At 42.0% G+C, this 23,509-nt stretch overlaps 2 protein-coding genes across 8 annotated transcripts in view; one reads left to right on the top strand and one right to left on the bottom strand.

Annotated features, from left to right (window-relative positions):
• KDM1B (lysine demethylase 1B) overlaps positions 1-2,677 on the bottom strand; it is a 46,978-nt gene extending 44,301 nt beyond the window's left edge. The window contains exon 1 of the mRNA XM_074348145.1: positions 2,540-2,677. The gene's annotated coding sequence lies outside the window, so the exon portion shown is untranslated. The remainder of the gene's footprint in view (positions 1-2,539) is intronic.
• Positions 2,678-2,802: 125 nt separating this feature from the next.
• On the top strand, positions 2,803-22,311 carry TPMT (thiopurine S-methyltransferase). 7 transcript variants are annotated; one of them, XM_010974269.3, is made up of 9 exons: positions 2,803-2,942; positions 7,470-7,564; positions 8,791-8,883; positions 13,135-13,267; positions 16,631-16,683; positions 17,332-17,409; positions 19,982-20,067; positions 21,116-21,160; positions 21,592-22,311. In XM_010974269.3, the coding sequence occupies exons 2-9, from the start codon at positions 7,518-7,520 to the stop codon at positions 21,702-21,704; spliced, it is 648 nt and encodes a 215-aa protein (XP_010972571.1). In that variant the 5' UTR covers positions 2,803-2,942; positions 7,470-7,517; the 3' UTR covers positions 21,705-22,311. The 7 variants fall into 7 exon arrangements, with proteins under 7 accessions (XP_010972571.1, XP_010972569.1, XP_010972566.1 ...); XM_010974267.3 differs by having other exon boundaries at positions 7,470-7,653; positions 17,335-17,409; XM_010974264.3 differs by having other exon boundaries at positions 7,470-7,653.
• The last annotated feature ends 1,198 nt before the right edge of the window (positions 22,312-23,509 follow it).

Here is a 23,509-nt window from a genome sequence, read left to right as displayed (position 1 = left end):
AGCCTTGAAGGGCTTGTAATCCTATTGTTTTATATCTGAGTTGTACTAACATTCATAAGCGCATTTTCCTTGGATTATTAACATCATGTGTGAGAACTCTGAGCTTGCCGTCTGCATCAACTTTCAGAAATCTTGATACTCATTTGATGGACGGTTTTTCTTCGACTCAGTCTTCACTTTCTCAGTCGTGAACAGATAAACTCTATACATATTCCGAAATGCATTACAGTTCTACAACCATTAAATAAACTGCCACTAGTTTTCCAGCACTTTATACAGCTGGATGAAGCACTAATGATCTACCTATAATTGCCATACCCAAAGAAGGCTTTCTCAATCAGTTATCTTTTCAAAACGCTGTCCAATCTGACAAATTTCTTTATGTAAACATATATCCCACATTTCCCACAAAGTGAACCATGAATAAAGCATATGTGAATATGTATAGAGTTTATGTAAGTGTATAGTATATGTTAAGTAGTGCAGCAAACATATTTGAGTCTACCTTAGGAACATAAGTAAAATCAAGTTTATGCAACATTTGACCGTGTTGCCTGGGAATGCAGGTACTCTCCAAAGAAAGCATAGCTCCTGGAAATTTCACCAAACATTTTAATCCAACTGTACACTAGAAAACATGTATTTAATTGCATTGAAGAACGATGTGATTCAAGAAACGGTTAAGAGAAAATGAAAACATTAACTATAAAAGCCATTATGAGATCTGTGTTGTCTGGGGAAAATATGACGAAAGCTTTTTAGGGTAGCACATTTTCACTTTTAATTATACAATTAACAGTTACGAAGCTTCATCCTTTTCTGACACTGTAATTTCTGCATTTTCACTGTTGCCGGGTTCTTGGGGCTTAAAATGGAAGAAAAAAATTTAAGTTGCAAGGACCACAGTTAACTGCGCTTTTAAATATAACCTCAGAAATAACAATCAAAATTGTCATTAAAACAAATTAGTATACTGAACGTGCAATGTCCCTCCTGGTTCTTCAAATTAATAAACACACCTAATTCAAATATAATAAATTTGTTTCAGATTTAGTATGACTTTTTAAGCCTCTTTCTTCCTAATTTTAAACTCATAGGTTTGTTGTTCTTTTAATGTGACAAAAGAAAGAAAAAAAGTGGTTTGGGGGGCATAAATGTTTAAGTGAATCTATCAATGTCTAGATTTCTACTTTAATAATTCCCAGGATTTTTTCTGAAGTAGCTTATTCAAAAACTTTTTTAAAAAACCCACAGAACTCATAAAAAATATAAATCTAAAGGACTCTGAGTCTAAAAGACTCCAAGTTCGAATCAAAATTTATAGCGGCGTTAGCACAATTTCTCAAAATAGGAGAAACTACTAGAAACTTCTTCAGAGACAACAGGAGCAAAAATTTCCCTTTGAGCCACTTAAAATTGTTCCCACAATAATTACATTTTTCGAAATATGGATCCAGTTCAATTGCCCAAATGCTTTGTTGACTACTTTCTCTGCCTGGAAGGCAATTAATTATTGATGGTCACTTTCTCATGTACCTCCTGAAGAACTTTCCTTCCCACTCGCCTTTCTTTCACTAAAATAGATTGGAAAAAAAAAAAAACCCAAAGAACCAAGCAACCAAGGAAAGTGTAAAGCCTCGAGTTGTGCGATGATCTCCCCAAATGAAGTGGTCTATGGACTCCTGCACGCTCTCCCAAGGGAAGGCTGGGCCTCGAGCTGGCTCGGTTCCAGATCACGGAACCCCAACTCACTACAGCTGGGCCTGCCTCTTCCTTCCTCTTTCACCTGCCAGCTGCCAAGCTGTTGACTAACAGCTACCGTAATTGGGCCGCCCCCTCCGGGTCCCGGGTCCCGGAGGAGTTACCCCAGCAACCTGGCAATGCCGATCGCGTCTCCACGCGTGGTGGCCGCGCCGGAGTATTACTAACACCACCTGCGAGGCTGTGCGGGCTGCTCGCCGCACGCTCTCAGCTGGGAAGAACAGCGACGGAGTTCCTATTCTCGGATTGTGGGTTCCCCCCACCCCCACCACAGGCACTCCCCAGGTGACAGGGCTCTGACAGCCCCCAGGAGGGAGCCTAACGTTCCCTGTGCCAGCTGCAACCGCCTAGCTTTCCGAAAAGCTTTCTCCTCTCTTCTCCTAAGTCGGAGAAGCAACAGCCTCCTGAGGCTCACCTTCGCGCTGGAGGCGTGCAAGGAGTCGCGGGGAGAGGGCACCGCTGTGCAGAAAGGAAACATTGTGGGGAGGGGGAGTTAGGAGTGACCCGCAACACCGCGACGAATCCGGGAACCCCGTCGCTGCAACACCTCAGCCCGGGAATTTCCCCTTCTTCAGGCAGGGATCCCCACCCCGCACCCCTTCCAACACGGGGAGGAAGGGCTAGCCTCTAGGGCACAAGTCCACCTCCCACCCCGGCAAGAAGCGCTGCACAGGGGCAGAAGGAGAGCCTGCACCCTCGCCAAGCTGCTTTGTGCGGAGCTGTCACCCGAAATCCGCCCCCGCCCCCACGCCCGCCCCCGGAGCCGCGTGCTCCCCACCTCCAAGCGCGGGCGAGACGGTGCGCGCCCCCCCGGGCTGCAGGCGCCTCTCCCGAGCCGCGCGCCGCGCGCACAGGACGGCAGGATCCGCGCTGCGAGCCGCAGCCCCCGCTCGGCCGCCGCCGCCGCCGCCGCCGCCGCTTCCGCCCCTGTCACGACGTGACCCGGGGTGGGAGGAGCCGGCGGGACCAGGGAGGAGTAGGGTCCCCGCCTTCCCTTTCGCCGCGCTGCTAGCCCCGCCCAGGCTATTTCCGCCGCTGCGCAAGCCCGGGCTCCTGGGGAGGGGGCGGGGCCTGCGCGCCGGGGGAAGGGCAGGGCCGGGGGTGAGGCTGAGCTGGAGACCTAGTACCGGTACCGCCCACCGCAGGGCACAACCAGAGGTAGGCTGCGGACTGCGCACGAGGTAGGCTCCCCCGGGCGCAGAGTGGGTGCGAATGAGCAATGGCACCATTTGCTAGGTGTGAGCCTGTGATCGGATTCCAGAACGGGGCATCCTAACAAAGCTCGGACACGCCAGCAGTCCGCGCCCTGAAGTGAGACTCAGGAAGCAGAATGGGAACGGGGAATAATGAGGTCAGATAGTGAATGACCTTTCTGAGTGCATGATGTGACCTCAAAGCATTGTTGGGTATTCGTGATTTTTAAAAAAAGAAATACTTGCCGGAATAGTGAGGGATACGCTGGGGGTGGGGGTGGGGGGGGCGAGGGGTGCTGTAAATATTCTGTCTTGCTCCGTGGTAATTGCACATGGTGTATGCATACGAAAAATTCACCGAGCCATACTCTTAAACTTCGTGCGCTTCAGGAAAGTTATCCTTAAATTTGTCGAAATTTTAAAATAAATCTAGAGCAAAAACATTTTTTTTGAAAAAGTGAGGAGGAAACCACACTTGGAAGCCCATCCAAGGAGGACTTGGGCGACCAAACTAGTACATCTGCCATTTCTGTGTATGGGTAAGAATGATTGTGAAATTTGCCTTTCTTGATTCTTATAATTTTGCACTTTTATCTTGTTATAGAAACTTGATTTCTACAGAAAAAGGACATGGACAAGTTAGTTATACTTTAAGAAGCTAGAAGAACAGCTAAGGTGTAATTAAGTTATATTCATGATGTTGATTTGTATGTCGTTTGTGTGAGAGAAGTAGAGTTGAACAATTCCGGGTTGCCCTGCATTCGATGGTAAAATTATGCTTCCCTTATGTTTTAAATAGAGAACTGTTTATGAAGGCTCAAATTCAGGTTCCAAAGTTTCTGTGAAAATGGAAATGAGAAAATTGCATCTCTTTTTGCTTTTCTGTACCCAGTGTAGATAGCCTCTGACCTCTCAGAAAACTCTGAGTCACCTTCTGACATCGGCAGGGCCTTGCAAAAACCATTTGTTTAAAAAAAAACTTTGCTGGGAAGTGAATTTGGACTCCAAATTCCAAAGGAGGTGCCTTCACCTTGAATCCTAAGCACACGGAAGCCAAATTTTGCAACAAAGAGAACTTTTTCTTGAATAACTGCTTTTATGTGGGGTTTGCTGTTCTCATGGAGAAATCATTGAATTAACTCCGCAAGAATAACCTGCTGGTGTAATCCAAACTAAATTAGTTTCACTAATGAGTCAAAGGGAGTGCTAGAACTCTTGCGTTGTATTCTCCTTAGTGTTACAAATTTCATGTTGAAAGGACATTTTTCTCATACCTTCAGATGGATTTGCAGTTACGGTCACGTGTCCTTTTTTCTCAGCTCCCTTTGTAAAAGAAAATAAGGAACAAAAAACAACGTCGCTCATCCAGTTACACCAAGGGTTAAGTCAGCAATCCCTGCAGAGGGCCGACCCATGCTGTGCCCTGAGGCGATTCAGGACTTCAGAAAATGAGGCTGATGCATTCTGTGTTTTGGATAAATGGCACCTGGATACTTAAGAGGCATGCTTCCAGGAGAATTTCAATGGCCCAAGATTCTTGCATCTTCTCATACACAGAAAAGCACTAACATCATTAACTTCAGGTGTCTGTTCTTTGTGATTAGCAGTAATCTTTTACCAAGATGTATGCTTGACTACATGTTTTTCCCAGTCAAAAAAAAAAAAAAAAACATATATACGAAGCATATATACTTGGAGCAGTTCCTCAGAGTTATTTCCCGAGCTATAGTTCTAAGTAAAGTTTCCGAACAAAATTGAAACTCACAGCTCCTATGTTGTGTGTTTTTCTTTAGGTCAACATCTTTGTGCACATTTTCCCATGCAAAAAAAGAAGCTATAATAAAATTATTGGAAAATACAAACTTGTGGGGTAGCAATCAGATACGGAGTACTTGTGTCTAGTTTTGCTCCCTCCTTCCATTCCACCAAAACAACACCAGGATTTTTAAAGGCATAAACCGCTAGAATAGGGAGGACCGAAGAGAAGATAAAAGCAATAAATTTTTGAAATCTAGAAAGCAGATAGACAAGTAGTAAGGGATTTTGCAGACTTAAGACAGCTAAATTCTAACCCAGCAATGGGGAAAGCCAATGAGCAACTCTTTTTACATTTATAGAATCCCCCAGTGCTCAGGAATTAGCCACACCAGGTACCTCTGGGAGATGGAAGAGTATGGTTGAAACTAAAAGGATTGCTTGGAATTCTGGTTCATGAATGGTTAAATCCCCTGATCCCTTTCTTAAGTCCCTGCAACCAAGTATCTGCCCTTCACCGCACCAGCAGACTTTGCAGGGGTTTAGTCCCTGGAGAAGGGAAAGAGTCTTTGGACTGGGAAGACACAGTTCACAGTTGGGGATGGAAGACCATACTGAAAAATGGAGATTAATTGAACACAGGCACACTGAATGCTGGGGTCCTCTCCCATATTTGTTCTTTTCTTATGTGAGTCTAGAACCATGGTCCCAAGGACCCAAATTTTCAACAGGAATTGGGAGGTCTCTCTATGGAAAGTCTGACCAGTCCAAAGAAAATAAAGATAATAACATTGAGGCTTCCAAATATCTGCTCACATCATCCTACAGTGAGGCTTAGTCAATAAGCCCCACCCACAAACTTAAATTTCTAATCATCTTTCTTGTATTAATTCTTAAATATGAGCAGATAATTAGAATTGCTAGGCATTTGAGGACAGTCACTAGTTTGAAAGATAGAAGATAAAACCAATAGAAGAAGTGACTCAGTGACAGACTATGGAGGTAAATAAGAGAAAATAGCATATTCATTCCATCCATGAAATAAGAACAAAATAATATGAAAAGAGAGCATGAGAAATAGAAAGGAGCTCTCAAGAATTAAAGACTTGAGAGCAGAAAGGAAAAACTAAATGAAAAGGTAGAGAGAAAAAAATAAGGTGGTTTCAGAAAATAAGGCAAAATAATGAAAAATACAAAAAGTATGAGAAATTTACAGCATTAGGTCAAGATGTCCTACAACCAAATAAAAGGAGTCTGAGAAAGAGGGGAAAAAAAAGAGGGACCAAAATCATCATCTGAATAATTCAAGGATTTTTCCAGAATTGAGGGATATGAGGTAACAGATTAAAAGAACTTGGCCAAATGGATGAAAATAGACCCAGAATAAGGCACAGAATTATGAAATTGCAAAAACTGAGAGGCAGAGAAACGCTTTGAGAGAGAGAAAAATATTGGTCACGTGGAAAATACCAGGATGAGAATGCCTTTAAATTTAAGCAGTAACTCAAAGCTAGAAGATAAGGGACTGATTTCTTCAGAATAATGGGAGAAAATGTTTTCTAATGAAGAATTGTTACCCAGCAAATCTATACATTAAGGATGAGGAATAGCATGAAGACATTTTGTACATGCGAAGTTGCAAAAAACCTTTTCTCCCATGCACCCTTTCTCAGAAAGCTGCTGAAGGTTGTACTTCACCAATACAAGGGTGGTAACCACAAAAAGTGGGGAATATCCAATAAAGGAGGTTGGGGATTCATGAAAAGATAAGAAGGAAGTCTCCAGGATGGTGATTAAGAAAGATCCCAGAAGGCTAGCGATGTACCAGGAGGAGAGTGCATCCAGGTCTGAGGGTTCTCCAAGATGATGATATTGTTAGGAAATCTGATAACCGAAGAGGCTGAGAGTGTACTGATAGGAGATTGAGACAGTTGGGAGAACTTAGAGTTGAATTAGTAATAAATATATAGAAATTTTATAAATGAAAGAGCAAGACAGTTATTACCTGCAGAATAAAAAGCTGTGTGGAAAAGGAAAAATAATCCTAGAATTCTACATGGCTTAGCTGTGAATAGTATTTGCCTAGTCATAGTAATGTGTACTTCAAATATTTATTTAAAATTATGCTATGTCTATATGGAAAGGATACAAAAAATGAGAAGGTGGTGTGTGTGTGTGTGTGTGTGTGTGCTGGGAAGGTGAAATGCTTACCTTTCTGGATGCTACCTAGAAATCAATTAAGAAGATACAAAATAAGCATGCTAGTTTGAAATATGGAGTTAGATTTCAGGACTCAGCTAAAAAAGTTAAAGACGGTTGCCTCATTGGGAGTGGAGATTGCTGCTTTCATAACTGTTGAACTCTTTGATTTGTGTACATTATAACATTAATTAAAAAAAATAAGTAAACATTAAAAGAAACTTTAAAAATTAGAGTGAGATACCAGGAGAAATTCTAAGCTTACGAAAGTTATGAAGTGTGGAATGCTTTTTTTTATGTGTGTGTGCTTTTTTTTAAAACTTAAACCTTTTTACTCCAATGTTAAGATACAATTCAATTTGTTTAAAAAATCTCTCCTAATGTGTATTATGAGACATGCCTCTCAGACTCACTGAAAAGTAATTTTCTATATGGCTCTTCCTTGGATATTGAAATATTTTTTAAAAAGCCATATTGCTGAGGATAGTAGAGTTTCATGTCATTCATGCATAGATTTGAAATGTCCTTAGAATGACAGCATTGCAAACATTTTCCATTTAGGCACTGGAGGCATTTGCTTGTGAGCCAAAGTTATCTACGGAACTATGGATGGTACAAGAACTGTCCTTGATGTTGAGGAGTACCCGGATACCGAGGTACAGAAAAACCGAGTGCTAACTCTGGAAGAGTGGCAAGAGAAGTGGGTGAACCGCAACATTGCGTTTCATCAAGAAGGAGGGCATCAGTAAGAAATGTTTGCGTTTCTTTGCAGTAAATGTTGGTCTGTAACAGAGAAATTCTCTGTCAGAAACTGACTTTGGAAATAGAAATGATAATATAGGTACCCATTCTTTGACTGATTTTAGGATGCACATTCTTAGTTGTTCACACTTTAGCATCTCTGAAATCAGAATGCATCTGTGGCCTGTCACAGTTTAATTGGCAGTGATGTTTCTTCCCATGGAGTATAAATAATGATGTGACTTAGAATTGATGGTGTCTGAGATTTATGAAATATGAGTTTTTTTAAATCCCCTGTAGCGTCTACGTATTAGTCATGCTTGTTTTTTCTTGCAGCTGATGCTCTAGCTACATTAATGGTTACATCTCTTTATACTGAAAAGTGGTAGTGTTCTAACTTTGCTTTCCAAGAGCATGTGTTCAAATGTTAACGTATTATCTATATGGTGGGAGAAGGGAAGTTGAGAGAAATTAGTAAGCGAGCTAGGATGCTGAGCAATATACTAATAGTAGTAGTAGGCTTCAAAGCAGCAAAAATAAATGATAGGCCAGTGCTGAGTAAAGTGGTTGTGACAGATGTTCCTTCTTCCAGGCAGCCACCTGGATTTCCCAGGGGACGTTGTTACTATTCTTATGTTTGCACACCAAGTGGTAGTTGGGGCATCATCCTAGAACCATTGCATGGGTTATCTCTGTCATTTGGTTGGCCTTAGAAGAGCCACGCCTCTACAGAGGGAATTAACTACAAGGACTGAACTTTTCAGAGCTACTTCTGAGGCCTGAAATACCTATTTCAAGAGCTTTCCATAAAATGAATGTTGAAAAACTCAGTAGGTCCAGATCCACATGCACACACATATAACATTTTCAAAGCATATCAACCAAGGAAAAATAATTTTTTATTTTTAATTACTAATCAGAAAAGCCCCATGTTTGAGTCAGATTAACTACTCACTAGTTACTTAACTTCCGGTTTCTTCATTTGTAAACCAGAGATTTTAATAATTAATGTTGTCTACTTGGTAAAGTTGTTGGGAAATATTAAATGAGACAATGCATGAAAAGTCCTTAGCATTTTAATTGTAGTCCTTTGCTCTGTACCTTGGACTAATTAAAACAAACTTTTTTTTTTTCTCCCCAGGCTGTTAAAGAAGCACTTGGATACTTTTCTTAAAGGCGAGAATGGACTGAGAGTATTTTTTCCCCTTTGTGGAAAAGCAGTTGAGATGAAATGGTATGAGCATCAACATATTTTCTTGTCTTGATGGTAAATACTTTGGGTGACTATTTAATAGGATGTGGGTTAAAAAAATGCCATTCTCAGGAAATGCTCAGGATCTCTATATTTTTAGTAGACTATTACTGATGGGTTCATGGAGGTAATATTCTCAAACCGTAAGACACTGCAGAACCAGGTGCGACCTAGCCTTCCTGTTCTGAGTTTCTAAGAAAAAGAATTAGTTTAGAACCAATGAGATAGGGGAGAGGGGGATGGGACCAGCCTTCCTTCTTAAATCTCCTTCATCTTTGTGCATGGTTTAGTTTTTGTAGGTGGTTTAGGAAGTTAACTGCGTAAATTTTAGATATTTTAAATAGAGGTGGACAGAAAAATTCAAAATGAATTACATGGGGAGGGTATAGCTCAGTGATAGAGCCCGTGCTTAGCATGTACGAGGTCCTGGGTTCAATCCCCAGTACCTAAATTAAAAAAAAAAAATTAAGGGGGAGGGTATAGCTCAGTGGTAGAGTACATGCTTACCAAGCATGAGATCCTGCATTCAATCCCCAGTGCCTCCATTAAATAAATAAATAAATAAACCTAATCACCCCTCCCCTCCAAAAAGAAAAAAGTAACTAATTACCTCCCCTGCCAAAAAAAAAACCCCAAAAAACAAACCAAAAATGTATTACAACTTTTGGGTAAGACTGCACAGTCCACTGTTCACCCCCACTCTTCCTTCCTTTTGTGAGCACCTACGAGTTTTTGTTTTCATGAGTCATTGTTACAAAACCAGTGGTGATGACAAAAGTATGTCTTGTAATTCTCTGTGAAGAAAATTCACTTTAATTAACAAACCACTATCACTGTGGGTTATCCTACAGTCGCAAAACTGGCCACCAATTTATACAGAATTCTGTTTTAATGATATTGGACAGACGCAGTCCTACCTGCCAAGACATTCATTTTTAAGCTTGAATGTTGAGAACTTCGATCATTAAGCATGAAAGAAAAATGAATAGTATGCATGAACATGACTGGTAAGTGAAAAATATAGTAATAATTTATTAAATATGCTGTGTTCCCTCTAGAAATACAGGTGGCCAGTCCATAGAACGTGCATGCATTTAGGGTTGATTTTTGAGTGAAGATGGTGACATTTTTCCAGCCAGCCCCCTAGGCCCTCGACTTGTAGCTCAGAGCATTTGTGAGTGGCTGCTATGGCTTCAGATTCTAGGGTGGCCATGAAATTGAGAACATTATTTCCTAACCAACTCAATGAACCAGAAGAAAGAGTTCTCTTGGAAACTACCTACAAGGAAAACATTAACTCTATGAACAGATTGTCTTATTGCCGTGCAGTAAGTGGAAACAGTCTAATTCTAGCAGAGGCTCTGAGACGAGATTAGGATATGGTATGATGAAACAGCCAATTAAATGCGGCTGTTAAAGATTTAGGGTCTAAAGTCATTTGTAGTAAAAACACCAGAACTAAGCTATTGTAATTGTTATTGTATCATAGGATTTTTCATTTATGTAATGAATTTGTATATTAGGGTCTATAGAAATATCAGATGTGAATAGATAAACTATGAGCTGAAGCCCAAAATGTTTAAGACATTTTCTTAGGTTTTGGGTTTTTTTTTAAGGGCAATATATTCCAATACAATCTAGCCTATGCCAGTCTTTAGTAGGCTGTGCTTCATTTTTTCATTTGTTGAATGGAAATAAAATTTCATGCAGCTGGCTTGGGTAACATATTAAAAAATATTTTCTAACTTCAAAAAAATGTATGGAAAATAAGAAGAAATATTCCCTGTATGTTAACTTACAAATTTCCTAGGAAACATGAAAGGTAAGTTATTAGTATATGTGTTTTAGAATTATAAACAGTTCATGTTCTGACCACACTGGAAGTATGTGTCTTGTGTGGGAAATAAGACCAGTCAGTTCTTCTATACCTCTTGTTTTGAAAATGCTAAGTTCATTCTAACTCCACTGCTATGTTAAGGAACAATTTGAGCATGATGTGAATTTCACATTTGCTCATCCATGATTTTGTCTGCAAGAAACATGAGGTGAAAGCAGATAAGAACACCCAGCTGAACTATAAACTGTGTATAAAGAACACCCAGCTGAACTATAAACCGTGTATAAATACACAAAACGCACGCACACACCTCGGACGTCTCCCAGTTACCTCACCCTATGTGCTGTGAGCCACTCCCATCCACAGCTAGTGCTAGAACTTTCTGTGTGATTGTCAATAATCTCTGTCCATTACTTTACAGTAATTCTAAAGCCTCAACCCTTCCAATGCCCAATTCTTTTTTTCTTTCTTTCTTTTTTTTTTTTTTTGAGGTTGGGGGAAATTAGGTTTATTTATTTGTTTATTTTAAATGGAGGTGCTGGAGATTGAACCTAGGACCTCCTGCATGCTAAGCACAATCTCTACCACTGCACTACACCCTCCCCTCCAATGCCCAGCTCTGTAAGTAAACTTCAGGTCTTTCTCAAGGTGAAGTGCCATGTTGTAGTATTTATATATACTGTAACCATTTAACGTGTAAAACTGTGCACCTATGGCTATTAGGTTCCTGCCTTTTTTCTTTTTAATGTGGCACTAAGTTTTTTTTTCCCCCTTAAGTAACACTTTTAATCTAGTTTATTTCTAAATATTGTTTAATTGTGTATTATTTTTTAAAAAATCCTGATTCACAGAGATAAGTTATGGCAAATGTGTAGCAGCTTTTTTTTTTTTTTAATTTTTTTGTGGGGGCAGGTAATTAGGTTTATCTATTTATTTATTACTTTTGGTGGAGGTACCAGGTATTGAACCCACAACCTCATGCATGCTAGGCACGCACTCTACCATGAAGCTATACCCTCCCCCCAGCTTTTTTTTTAAACATTTTTTTTAAAATAAGGTATAATTGACATGCAACATTATGTTAGTTTCCAGTATACAACATAATGATTCCGTATTTGTATACACATGCATGTATTATTAAATGGTCACTCCAATAAGTAGTTAATCAATACATAGTTATAGAAATGTTTTATGTGTGAAAACTTTAAAAATCTCCTCTATTAGCAACTTTAAAATGTGCAATACAGTGTTACTAACTATAGTCACCAGGTTACACGTTATTATCCCCATGACTAATTTATTTTATAACTGAAAATGTGTACCTTTGACTCCCTTCGCCCATTTCACCCACCGCTCACCCCCAGCCTCTGGCAACCACCAATCTGTTCTCTGTATTTATGAGCTAGTTGGGTTGGGTTTGGTTGGGTTTGGCTTGGTTTTTTTGTTTGTTTTTAGATTCCACATATATGCTTTTTGTCTTTCTCTGTCTGAGTCATTTCATTTAGCATAACGCCCTCAAAGTCCACCCATGTTGTCATAAATGGCAAGATTTCAATTTTGATGGCCAAATAATATCCTATTGGGACAGAATTTTTAATATGTGCCCCAACCGCCATTTTCCCCATAAACCTCGTGATTTTTATTGCACGATTTTGCATAATGCAGTGATTTTTACGAAGACATAGATTGCATTATAGCAGAACTGACTTATGCATTTAATTTGACACAAAATCAATACTGTGCCTGGGTATTTGTGCCACTAATGCTGAAGTCCGAGATGCCAAGACTGACTCCTGTAATATAAAGCTTATAAACCAGGAAAATACCAGTTATTTGACTATGATAATTAACTAAATTTCTGGATAAGGTTTATTGTAAGTAAATTGAAATTAGAAGATGATTGTAGAAATGGGTGCTAATGTTTTAGAGCCGTGTGCTTCAGTACAATAGTTACTAGCCCAAGGTGGCTTTTTAAACTAAATCACGCTAGCCACGTCTCAGGCCCACGTCGTTAGTGGCTGCTGGGCTGGACAGCACAGGTATAGATTCTTCATCATCCCTGAAAGTCTTAATGGACAGAGGTGATTTAGAGAAACTGAAAAGCGTATCTAATTCACAGGATGCTTTTAAATCAGAAACTCTTCTAATCAGATCCATTTGTAGTAAATCCACATTTTAAGGTATAATTTTCCAAACTCGTGACTTCTTTTCCCAAGGTCATATAAATCAGTTTTTCAGAGTTTCAAAAACGTAAGGTTTGAGAATATAGAGAGCTGCTTTCTGTGGATCTGCATGTTCTGTGAAACCCTGTGAAAAATGTATGCTTATTGGGGTATATCCTTTTATTTAGGACTGTACTTGAAATAATTTAAGTGTAATTATGTGATTTTATGCAGGTTTGCAGACCGAGGGCACAGTGTAGTTGGTGTGGAAATCAGTGAACTCGGGATACGGGAATTTTTTACGGAGCAGGATCTTTCTTACTCGGAAGAACCAGTTATGGAAATCCCTGGAGCCAAAGTATTCAAGGTTCGTTTAGATTTTGGTAAATAATTATTTACATACCCCTGCAACAAGGTTTTTCTCAGTGTGAGTTAGTGAGAATACAACGTGAGTGTTAGATGACCCCACTTTATCACCAGATTTGCCTGGACATTATATAGTGTGAGGGGCCAGGACTTAAAAAGATGGTGGTGGAGTGTGTGCTTAGCATGCTCAAGGGCCTGGGTTCATTCCCCAGAACCACCTCTAAAAACAAACAAACAAACAAACAAACCTTATCACCCCCCCCAAAAGAAATTTAATAAATAAAATATAGAAAGATGGATGAAAGCTGTATGTGAGCAAATATATATGAAAGCCAAGGTCAAAGCTTAACTAGACTCACGTTTTTGGTTTGCGTTTATTTGATTTTTAATTTATAAACAGGCTTGATTTCTAACGTATAAACAGGAGTTTCTGGGAACTTGTGCTACACCCTGCATAAGACATTGAAAAGATAAAGCCACACTCCCTGCCCTAAAGAATCCTTTAGCTTAGGAGAGAAGAGAAACAAAGAGCAGGCTGTCGTACGCGGGGCTAAGTGTAATGATGCAGGGTGTTAAGGGAACAGAGAGGAAAGTTACCAAATCCAGCCTGGGGGAGCTTCCTGACAGATACGTCTGGGACAGGCAGGGAGTCCTGTCCTTGGTCTCAGACGCCCTGAGAAGCTGGTACTTCATCCTGCAATTTCAAGTGGGAACATGAGATGGCCACATTTTCTTATGAGACAAACCACCCTTCTGGCTTCAAGGAAAGTAAAAAAAAAAATTTTTTTTAACGGAGGTACTGGAAATTGAACCTAGGACCTTGGGCAGGCTAAGCACACACTCTACCATTGATCTATATTCCACACCCCCAAAAAAAGGGAAGTAAATTCAAAGGGAAGTAACCTCCCGGCAGAGAGACCAGTTAGGAGGCTGTGAGTCGTGGTCCAGGAAAGAGATTTTGAAGGACTGCAGTAGGGGCACTTGGAGGAACAGGTGTGTTAAAGTGATTTTGAGGATGTCAGACTGGGAGGATTTCGTGATGAATAGGGTGGGAGTCAGGGGGTGATGAGTTCACATTTCCAGCTCAGATTCCTGGTTGGATGGCAGAGAATAAAGGAGAAGCAAGTTGAAGAGCAGAGAAAATGAGTTTTGTTCCGGGGGTGGTGAGTTTCAGAGACCTGAGGAATGGCAAAGGTGTAATCAGCAAATGTCTCTGAAGCACAGGGCAGCGTTTGGGCTGGAAATGATAAGATTTGGGAGTTGTCTTCATCTGTGACCACCAGAATGATCCAGTGCAACTGCTTCAGCAGCCTGGGGTAACAATGTGGAAATAAACAAAGACCATCCAGAAGAGAACATGTTTATTCAGAGTTGGCCAATTGCATTTGGCAGAGGCTCATAGACAGGCGGGGGTGGAAATGCTTTCGAGTGAAAAACGCTGATTGGAGGCTGTTGGCTGACTAGAAGCTGTGTCCTTTGTGATTGGTGTGGGAAGTGTATTTGGCTTTGAGTTGGAAGGGGATGGGGTGAGGGGTGGTAAAAATCAGGGGGGCTCGTGGTCACTGATCAAGTTCTGCAAGGTTGTGGTTTGGCTTCTTGGGCTGGTTACTGCACAGGTTTTGGGTCCAAGGTCCCTAGTCAGACATGTTCTGGCCACTGTTGGTCTGTGTATGTAGTCTTCACAAAGTACTCTCTTTTCTAAATATTAAAATTAATTGATCAGTTCAGTAGGAGGCTTGATGGTACTTTATTTTACAGCTCCCTCCCACTCCATTCTTAGGTCACCTAAGAATCCCAGTGTTTCACTCAGTCCATAGAGGCTAGTCCTGCTTCCAGACCCCTTGGAGTAATGGTTCTCAGCCCCAGCGGCACATTTCAAATTATCTGTGCATCTTTCAAAATTCCCAGTGCTGAGGCCTCGCCCTGGGCAAATTAAATCAGAATCTCTAGGGGTGGGGCCCAGCATCAGGTCTATTTAAAACTCCCCAGTGATTCCAATCTGCAGCCAAAGTTAAGATTCACAGGCTGTTGCTCCTGCCTCCAAGCCCCCCACTTCTCTCCGGGCTGACCCCCACCGTGCTCCCAGACTGGGCAGTGAAGACCTGCCCTCCTCTATGTGTGACCTCTGTTGGTGCCTCATTTCAGAATAAAATCCAACAATTTCACGTCCTGATGCACCTTTCCTACCCTGCCCTCCCCCCATCCCCACCGCCCAGACTTCTCACCGCCCAGACTTCTCATCGCCCTGGATTGTGCCCTCAGCGCACCCCCCCCCCCCGCCCCCGTCACAGTTCCGCCTCCTGGTCTGTCTTTCCTGGTGCTCAGGCCTTTCTCTGCCCTGTCCACTCTGTTCCCACGGTTCTGGGCACACAACCAGAACAGTACAACCCATTCCGTGCCGTAGTGTTTCTTGGTACCCCGGCCTCTGCTCCACCAGGCTGTCCTCAGTGGAGTCAGAGACTCTGTCAAATTCACTTTCAAAACAACAAGGACCTACTGCAGAGCACAGGGAACTATATTCAGTATCTTGTAATAACCTATAATGAAAAGAATAGGAAAAAAAAAATATATGTATAACTGAATCACGTTGCTGTACACCAGAAACTAAAACAACATTGTAAGTCAACTATATTTCAATTAAAAAAAATTCGCTTCCACTGTCCAGAACTGGGGTGGTCCTGCCAGGATGTGTGCAGGAAATAAATACTCATTAGCCAATGAGACTAGTACAACTTCACTTTCCACAAGAAACTTTGAAAACGTCTGTGCTTTCTCACTCAGCCTGCCTGGTAATTGATTGATCTATGTGCTTGTCTTTAGCAGAGTCAAAATTTCAGGATTCTGCTAAAGTAAACATTGCTAAAATTGAACAAGCTCCAAAGTGAATAATAGCTAACTGATCTTCAGGGTTAACTTCCCTGTGATTTTCCTCTTTGAGTTGATCCAAAAGAACCCCATACAGGTGTTTCATTTTAAGAGTGCCATTAAAAATTATTTTCAGTAAAATTTTATCTTCAGTTAAAAAAAAATTTGCAAAGGTTGCCAGGTGCAGGAAGTGAGGAGGGCAAAGATGGAGAGGAATTCATTAAAATGATTATAATCACTGTGTTCAGATGGTGGCATGCAGATTTTTTCTTTATTTTGTAAATTCTCTGTAATAAGGTCCATATTTATCTTATAATTAAAAAAATTAAAATAAGATGTGTAAACAATTATTTGCAGTGAAATTACATCCTTTATGTTTAATTACACATTCCTTCTCTACCACCTATGCTCTGCTTTGCCCCTCTTTTTTCTTTTTCCTTGACTATTCAAATATCTCCTAACTAAGTAGAATTTTTCTGTCTTGACTTTTTCATTGCAGAGTTCCTCGGGGAACATTTCATTGTATTGTTGCAGTATTTTTGATCTTCCCAGGTAGGACTGAAGTCTCCCTCTGCACTTCTGGAAACTTAAGTGTGTGCTGGGCACTGCTGGGTGGGTGGAGGAGGGGCTTTTTAATCACTCCTGCCCCCTTGCACCCACAAAACACCGATATGAATCTCTGTTCTGCAGTTATTTTTTTACTATAGTGTACATGTCTGCACACTTGATAATCTTTGCCCTTGGGTGGCTTCTAAGCTCTGGAAAACATTATTCTGACCCTAGGCAGGTAGGAAAAAGGAAGAGAAAACAAGAAAATGTCTTCCACTTCACGCCTGACTCTGTAACAGAAATGAGTTTCAGGATGCGGAGGGAGGTGAGACCCCATCTCCTGAAAGTCCCTGATATTCCCAGGGGCTGAGCACAGAGTTGTCATAAACTGTCACTTGTTCCTGGTGTGTGTTCCCAAGTCCCAGCAGAAGGGGGAGCTGCTGCCACCAGCTCCTAGAACTACGAGGGGATGGACAGCAACTCACACCCCGACAGCACATCCCTATAGCCTCTGGGGAAAAGCGGGTGTGAGGTCCCAGTCCCGTAACAGCTGGCAAGGTACCAGCGTGCGCCGTGCAGAACGCTGTTAGTCTTGTTAAAGTTTCGATTTTTCTTACATAAACTGTTGTATTTTTTTCTTTTTCTTTCCGGTAGAGCAAATATTGGCAAATTTGACAGGATCTGGGATAGAGGAGCATTAGTTGCTATTAATCCCGGTGATCGCAAACGGTTAGTGATTCGATTTCTTTAATTACATTGTTTTTTTCCCTTTTTAAAATGCTTTCTTAATTTAGTATACTGTACTTTTCCTGGTTTCCAGAAAGTTACTAGACTTTTACTAGTTTGAAATGGCTTATTGCATCTGGAATTAGAAGACCTATGTCCAGGAGCATCCGGCTCTAAAGGGTGTAGGACGCTTTTCCCACCCACTGAGGATGTTCCTCCTCTTTATCTGGGTTGGTCTCTGCGTGGGCTTCGGCTGCGTGCCTCAAATCCCCGAGGCCGTGGGGAGCAAACCAGAAGTCACAAGGCTCAGTCTCCAGACCATGCACCTGGTGTCTGGTTGTTTCCCCCCCATCTGGCATAATTCTTACAGATAATAATGCGATCGACCATAATAATAAATAGAAATAGAAATTTGTAGCACATAGTAGGAGCTTAATCAATATTTGTTGAGTAAATAAGTGAAAACAAACTGGACTCGGAGCAAGGGAGATACCCTGTTTTCTGCAGCCCCCATCGCCGCCTCTGTCCTAGAAGTGAGGACCATCTAAGTGGCCTCTGACCTGTTTGATTCATGGTTAACAGAACAGTGAGGCTCCATCTGGAACTCTTAGAGAATCTAGTTCTGGTTTGGCCACAGACCAAGTGTCTTCCCTAGTCCCCCATTGTCACTCTTTCCTCCCCTCCCAGCCTCGTGTGTGTGTGTGTGTGAGTGTGTGTGTGTGTTCACAGCCCCAAGTGTGCCTGAGAACATTGGCCCTTGTCTCCAGAAAAGCTGCTTACTTCAAGCTGTTAGAAAGATAAATGACTTTATCTCAGCACTTACGGAACTTCATGCTTTCTCCCAGTTCTCCATCAGTACTCACGTCGTCCTTCTGCTCAGACTGCACGTGGGGAAGAACGGATGTGTTTTCTGCTGTGACTCTCAGGTCTCTTGCCTGACATTAATCATACCTCTCATTTTTCTGAATTTTTTGAAACTGGTTGAGAGAGAAAGTCTGCATTCCACGAGGAGTGATGCCTGTTAGTCCTGACAAACCCACCTGACTGATCACTTTTGTCGGGACAGCATGTTGCTCCTTTCTGCTTCTTAAGAACAAGAGGAAGTGAAGAAGTAAAGGTTTCTGCTCAAAAGTTTGTGAAGGGCTTGTTCTTTCGCTTGCAAGGAAGAGCAGCCTGTTCACGCCAGCTCAAGTTTTAGGGGAGTTCATGTTGAAGATGCTAAAGGAGCAACGGTCGCTGCCCCAAGTGCTTACTGTGTACCAGGCAGGGTTTCTAAGCACTTTATGTGTGTAAACTCATTGAATTCTTACGACCACCTGTGAGTTGGTTACTAATCTCATCCCCATTTTACAGGCGAGGAGACTGAGGCACAGAGGGCTTAAGAATTTGTTGAGCTTATGTAGCCAGTAAGTAGAGGAGCTGGAGTTTGAGCTTGGGGGGCTTGTAGAGTCTGTACCCCTAACCCCATGCTACACAGAGCCCCTGACTTCTCACAGGGCTCTGGACAGGGGTCAGGGTACAGCCGGGCATACCCCGTGTGCTGAGAACCAAGGCTCCTCACTCTGAGCTGTGCAGCCTGTCCATCTCTGTATGTCTGTCTGTCACAGCCTCTCTTCCTCCCTGTGTGCTTCTCCTTTGTCCTACCTGACCCCTTGGCTTCCTTCTCTAACCTCACTCCTGCTCCCACTCATCTGACTGACAGCCCTCAGCCTCCTCAGCTCCGACCACCACAGTGCACAAAAACTCTGGCTTTCGGTACAATGACACGGTTACCTAGCAACCCCTCTTTGCATCTCTTACCTCCATTTCCCAGTGGAGGCATCTGGTTGGTCAAGCTCATCATTCTGTACTGGGCCCTGGCCTGGCTCCAGATCAGTCTGCCAATGGGCTCTGTTAGGGCATAGTCCCCACCCTGACATGGCTGTGAGGTGGTATCACCTGCTCCCCAGGACACCCCCTCCCAAGGACCGTTGCCGTAGCACTCAGGGTCTCTGCTTACTGGCAGAACTTTAATTTCATAGTGCCTTGAATTTTGGCCTGTTCGTTAGTGTTCTCTCTCCCCAGCTAAACAAAGAAAAGAGATTGTGTTTTGACCTCTCACCCAAGGCCCTGGAGATGACCCAGGCACCCAGGATGTTTGTTACACCACAGTGTCCCAGGCCCCCCAGCCACCCTCCTGCGTCAGTCTCGGGGTGCATGAAGCGCAGGCATCTTGTCTTCCAGCAGGTGCCCATGTAATCTTGGCACCAGCCCGGTCTGGGAACCACTGCCCCAGAGCTGGGAGAGCCTCCGGGGACCACAGCCAGCTGGAAAGAGCCTCTGCTCCGCTGGGTGTGACGTCTTCTGGTCTGATGGGCGCTCACTGTTTCCCAGCTCAGGCGAGTGACAGCACTGCTGAGCCCATTTCTGGCTCTTTGGAATGAGAGTCGACTTTGTATGATCATTAGGGGAATTAAAGTCAGTAATAGAGACAAAAGGAAATGCTGGCTCCCCCCGCCTCCCACCTGCCTCTCATGCCCTGCAGGCCTTGACTTTGTAGAGAAATCTAACCCGGGCCTTTGTGTGTTCTTTCCAGCTATGCAGATATAATGCTATCGCTAACGAGAACTGGGTTCCAGTACCTCTTGTCTGTTTTTTCTTACGATCCAACTAAACACGCAGGTAAAGTTGTTTGATTGTTCTTTAGTTCCCTCATTTCCTGATTTAATTCTATGACATGGGCAGCATTAGTTTCTCCTGATTTATCTCATGTGACACATACGACATGAAATCCATGTCATCCATGGTGGGGGGATGTCTGGGGCAGGTGCCTACAGACACGCACGAACACATCCTCGTAAGAGGACGGGGTGAAACCTGGACGTGGGGAGGCCGGCGCTGTGCCGGAGAATCTGTAAACTGTTACTTAATTTCTGAAATTGCACACAATCCGTTGCATTTTTCAAATAACTATCTTTGTTTTGAATGTAAAAGTGATGTTTTCTTCTGGATTCACTTGGATGTGTTTTAACACTAAAGCCTCACCTTTAAGTCATGGCTTTACAGGAAGAAGGGAAAACCAAATCCATAGACTTTTAATTGGTAAAAATCCCCTTTCTGCTTTCTCACTGAGCTTTTTGTAAAGTGGCTTGTTTTATAAATATTTATAGATGTCAGTAAAAGTTTTTTTTCTGTTTGAATAAAGCAGGTCTTGAAAACTCCTTCAAAGATGAGACCTAGTGTCCATGATTAAGTCTGGGACCATCAGATGGAAACAGAAAATACTGGAGACAGATGTCAGCTCCGCTGACATGATACATTCCCTTTCTGAGCGGCAGGGCTAAGGAAGGGCCTGAGGGGAGAAGACACAGTGGAGGCTCAGAACAGCCTCTCGGAAGGGGCAGAACTGTTCCGCTTAAAGTAAATGGCAGTGAACTCCACTCATATTTCCCTGCTCCCGAGCCCCAGGCTGACTCAACCGTCTCACCTAAGCTGGAGATGGGCACCTGCCATTACCATCCCCTCCGTAAGCCAGTCTTTGGTATAAGATACGCAAAAGAAAAAGCAAAAGAACCTGTCATAGCCTCGCCTATTTGGATAACTAAATTGTGTATGGAGTGAGTGTACCCAAGTCATTGGAAATAAGCTGAGAACTGAGCCCTGAGAATTTCTTTCTCTTTAGAGTTAGATCTATAGGATTTATTCGTCATTATGTTTCTGTTTTACTTAGGTCCACCATTTTATGTTCCGGATGCTGAAATTAAAAAATTGTTTGGTAAGTTCCAGATGTGTGCTGTAACTTTTTAAATAAAGTCAACAGTTAACTGTTTTGAGCTGCTAGCAGACTATCACTATCTCAAAGTATATAAAATATAAAAGCCAGAAACCATTTTATTGGAGGCTATTTTATCCAAAAAAGGGACCCATCTCCACACTATGCCTTTTGAGCTAAGTGGTATGTTTATGTGAAAGACATTTGAATTCTTCTAGAGAGATGGTAAGTTTATTTTTAGCTCTTAGGAGTTCTAAGTGATACCAACAATTCAGAATTCAGAAAAGTTACCCGTGGTATTGTCCCAGTTTCATTAAAAAGAACAGAAGAATCTTCAGTGCACACTGTTTTTGAAATCATTTGACGTGCTTTTAGAAGAACTGCTTGCATTCTTCATAAAGTTTTAGCTTGTTACGTTTTCTTTTTTGTTTCAGGTTCAATGTGCAACATCCATTGTCTGGAGAAGGTGGATGCTTTTGAAGAACGACATAAAAGCTGGGGAATTGACTGCATTATTGAAAAGCTATATCTATTTACAGAAAAGTGAATGAGACGTAAATAGAAGCAAGTCATATCAACATGTTTTTGAGCAACTGGAAATTGTGCTAAGGCACGAAAATGTAATGGATGACTTTTGGGGAAAAAATTGTTCACAAATCATATCACAGATCTTTGCTCAAAAATGCATATAACTTTTTAGGGAAAAAAATAAAACCATACTTTGGAAAGGAGAGTTTGATTGGGGGTGAAAGATTATCCCTGTATGTCTTACTTACAGATTGCAAGAATTTTTACAATCAGCATGTAATACGTGTATAATTAAAAAAAAAAGTAATGTAATACATATAACTTAAAGAAATATAATAGACATAGAAAAATTGGCATTCTTTATGAAATTTAGAACCATTGAGGAAATGTAACACTTTAACAGGGTTCAAGGTAAAAGACAGTGATCCAAGACATTATATAAAACATTAACTTTTACTATAAACCCTCAAATTGTGCTTAATTCTAGCACCCATTTTCACACTTTTCCTCCTTATCTAATTTTATATGTGACAATGAAAAAACAGATTTTAAAATTATTGAAATTAACCAATCTATATGGAACAAAATATTTTTCCCAAACTGTAAAAATAAATCTTTTAAAAGTTTTTTTTCTGAGTTTGGCAGTTTTTTCCTCTTAATTTAATCTTGTTTAAATGATAAAGTCTTTATGTAGTGCAGCGTTCTTAGGGCTGGATTCATGTCTGTTTATTTATGAATGTTTAGATTCAAAACTTCTGTTTTTCATTAACAATCACATTTTGTTAAATCAGACGTTCCCCTCTCGCCTGATACCAAAATGATTTAGATTGTTTAGCACATGTTAATAGGGCAGTATGTATTATAAAAATTCAGTTACTCAAATGTGTGTGTGGGAACTTGAGAAACCTTGAAATCTCCAGATTCTTATTTCCTGCCATGTATCTCCAGCTCATTTTTCTGTTGGTGCTCAAAACATTCAAGCCCACACTGCCATCCCCTCCTCACCAAATCCCTCACCCCTGAAGCCAAGCACGTGGGGCACGAGTCACGGAATTGGGGGTCAGAGCGGGTGCTGGAAGACCGGATGCCCTTGGGGGAGAGCAGAGCTGGAGAGGGCGCAGAGGGTCAGAGTCCAAAGAACCGCACTGCTGATGGAGAGCCGCCTGTTGAGGTGCTGACCTGAAACTCAAAACGTGACCAACCCAAGAGGGATTCAGGTTGGCAATGGTAGCAGGTTTTTGCTCCTGTGAGCTCACCAGCCCCACGGTAAAGTGCCCACTGTCTTTGCTCTCTGTTAAAAGGTTGTATGTCTGCGCCCAGATTGAGTTGCTTCTATTCTATTCAACTTGCTCCTCTTCCCTCCTCTCCCATCTCATTCTGGGATTCCTTCTCAACTGTGTGTATGCAGCATGTCTTCCCCAACTTGCCAAACCAGCAGCCCACCTGCCCAAGAACCAACTCCCTCCCCAGACCCCTCAGCCTGGGGCCCTGTGCTCCCTCTTCTCTGCTGGGACCACCCTGAGGTGGGGGCAGTCTCCATGTTCCCTCTCACCATGTGCTACTTTGCACAGAGCTCAGCCACTGGCCACAAGATCTGGTCTTCAACACCTTTGCCTCCACAGCCCTCAGGGCTTGTTCGAAGTGGACGCAGGAAGAGATGGGCATGCTTTTCCAGGACCCTGTAAATAGAGTATTGGAGGGTGGCAGAGAGGCTCCCCTGCAGGGAAGGAAAGGTTTGGCACAGCAAACTCAGAATGTTAGACTTAGACTCAGGGCATTTCTTTATTAATCAGCATGTGTATATGTTGTGATCAGGAGTACACT

The sequence above is a fragment of the Camelus bactrianus genome, chromosome 20, assembly GCF_048773025.1.
Source record: "Camelus bactrianus isolate YW-2024 breed Bactrian camel chromosome 20, ASM4877302v1, whole genome shotgun sequence".
NCBI lineage: Eukaryota > Metazoa > Chordata > Mammalia > Artiodactyla > Camelidae > Camelus > Camelus bactrianus.
The sequence above is the reverse complement of the archived record's forward strand: the minus strand, read 5'-3'. Positions and strand labels throughout refer to the sequence as shown.

Excerpts from the sequence above, each read along its gene's own strand:
- TPMT (XM_010974264.3), top strand. The coding sequence starts at position 7,514 with ATGGATGGTACAAGAACTGTCCTTGATGTTGAGGAGTACCCGGATACC. Across the intron at positions 17,410-19,981 it reads AATCCCGGTGATCGCAAACG|CTATGCAGATATAATGCTAT; the intron begins GTTAGTGATTCG and ends TGTTCTTTCCAG. Across the intron at positions 20,068-21,115 it reads CGATCCAACTAAACACGCAG|GTCCACCATTTTATGTTCCG; the intron begins GTAAAGTTGTTT and ends TGTTTTACTTAG.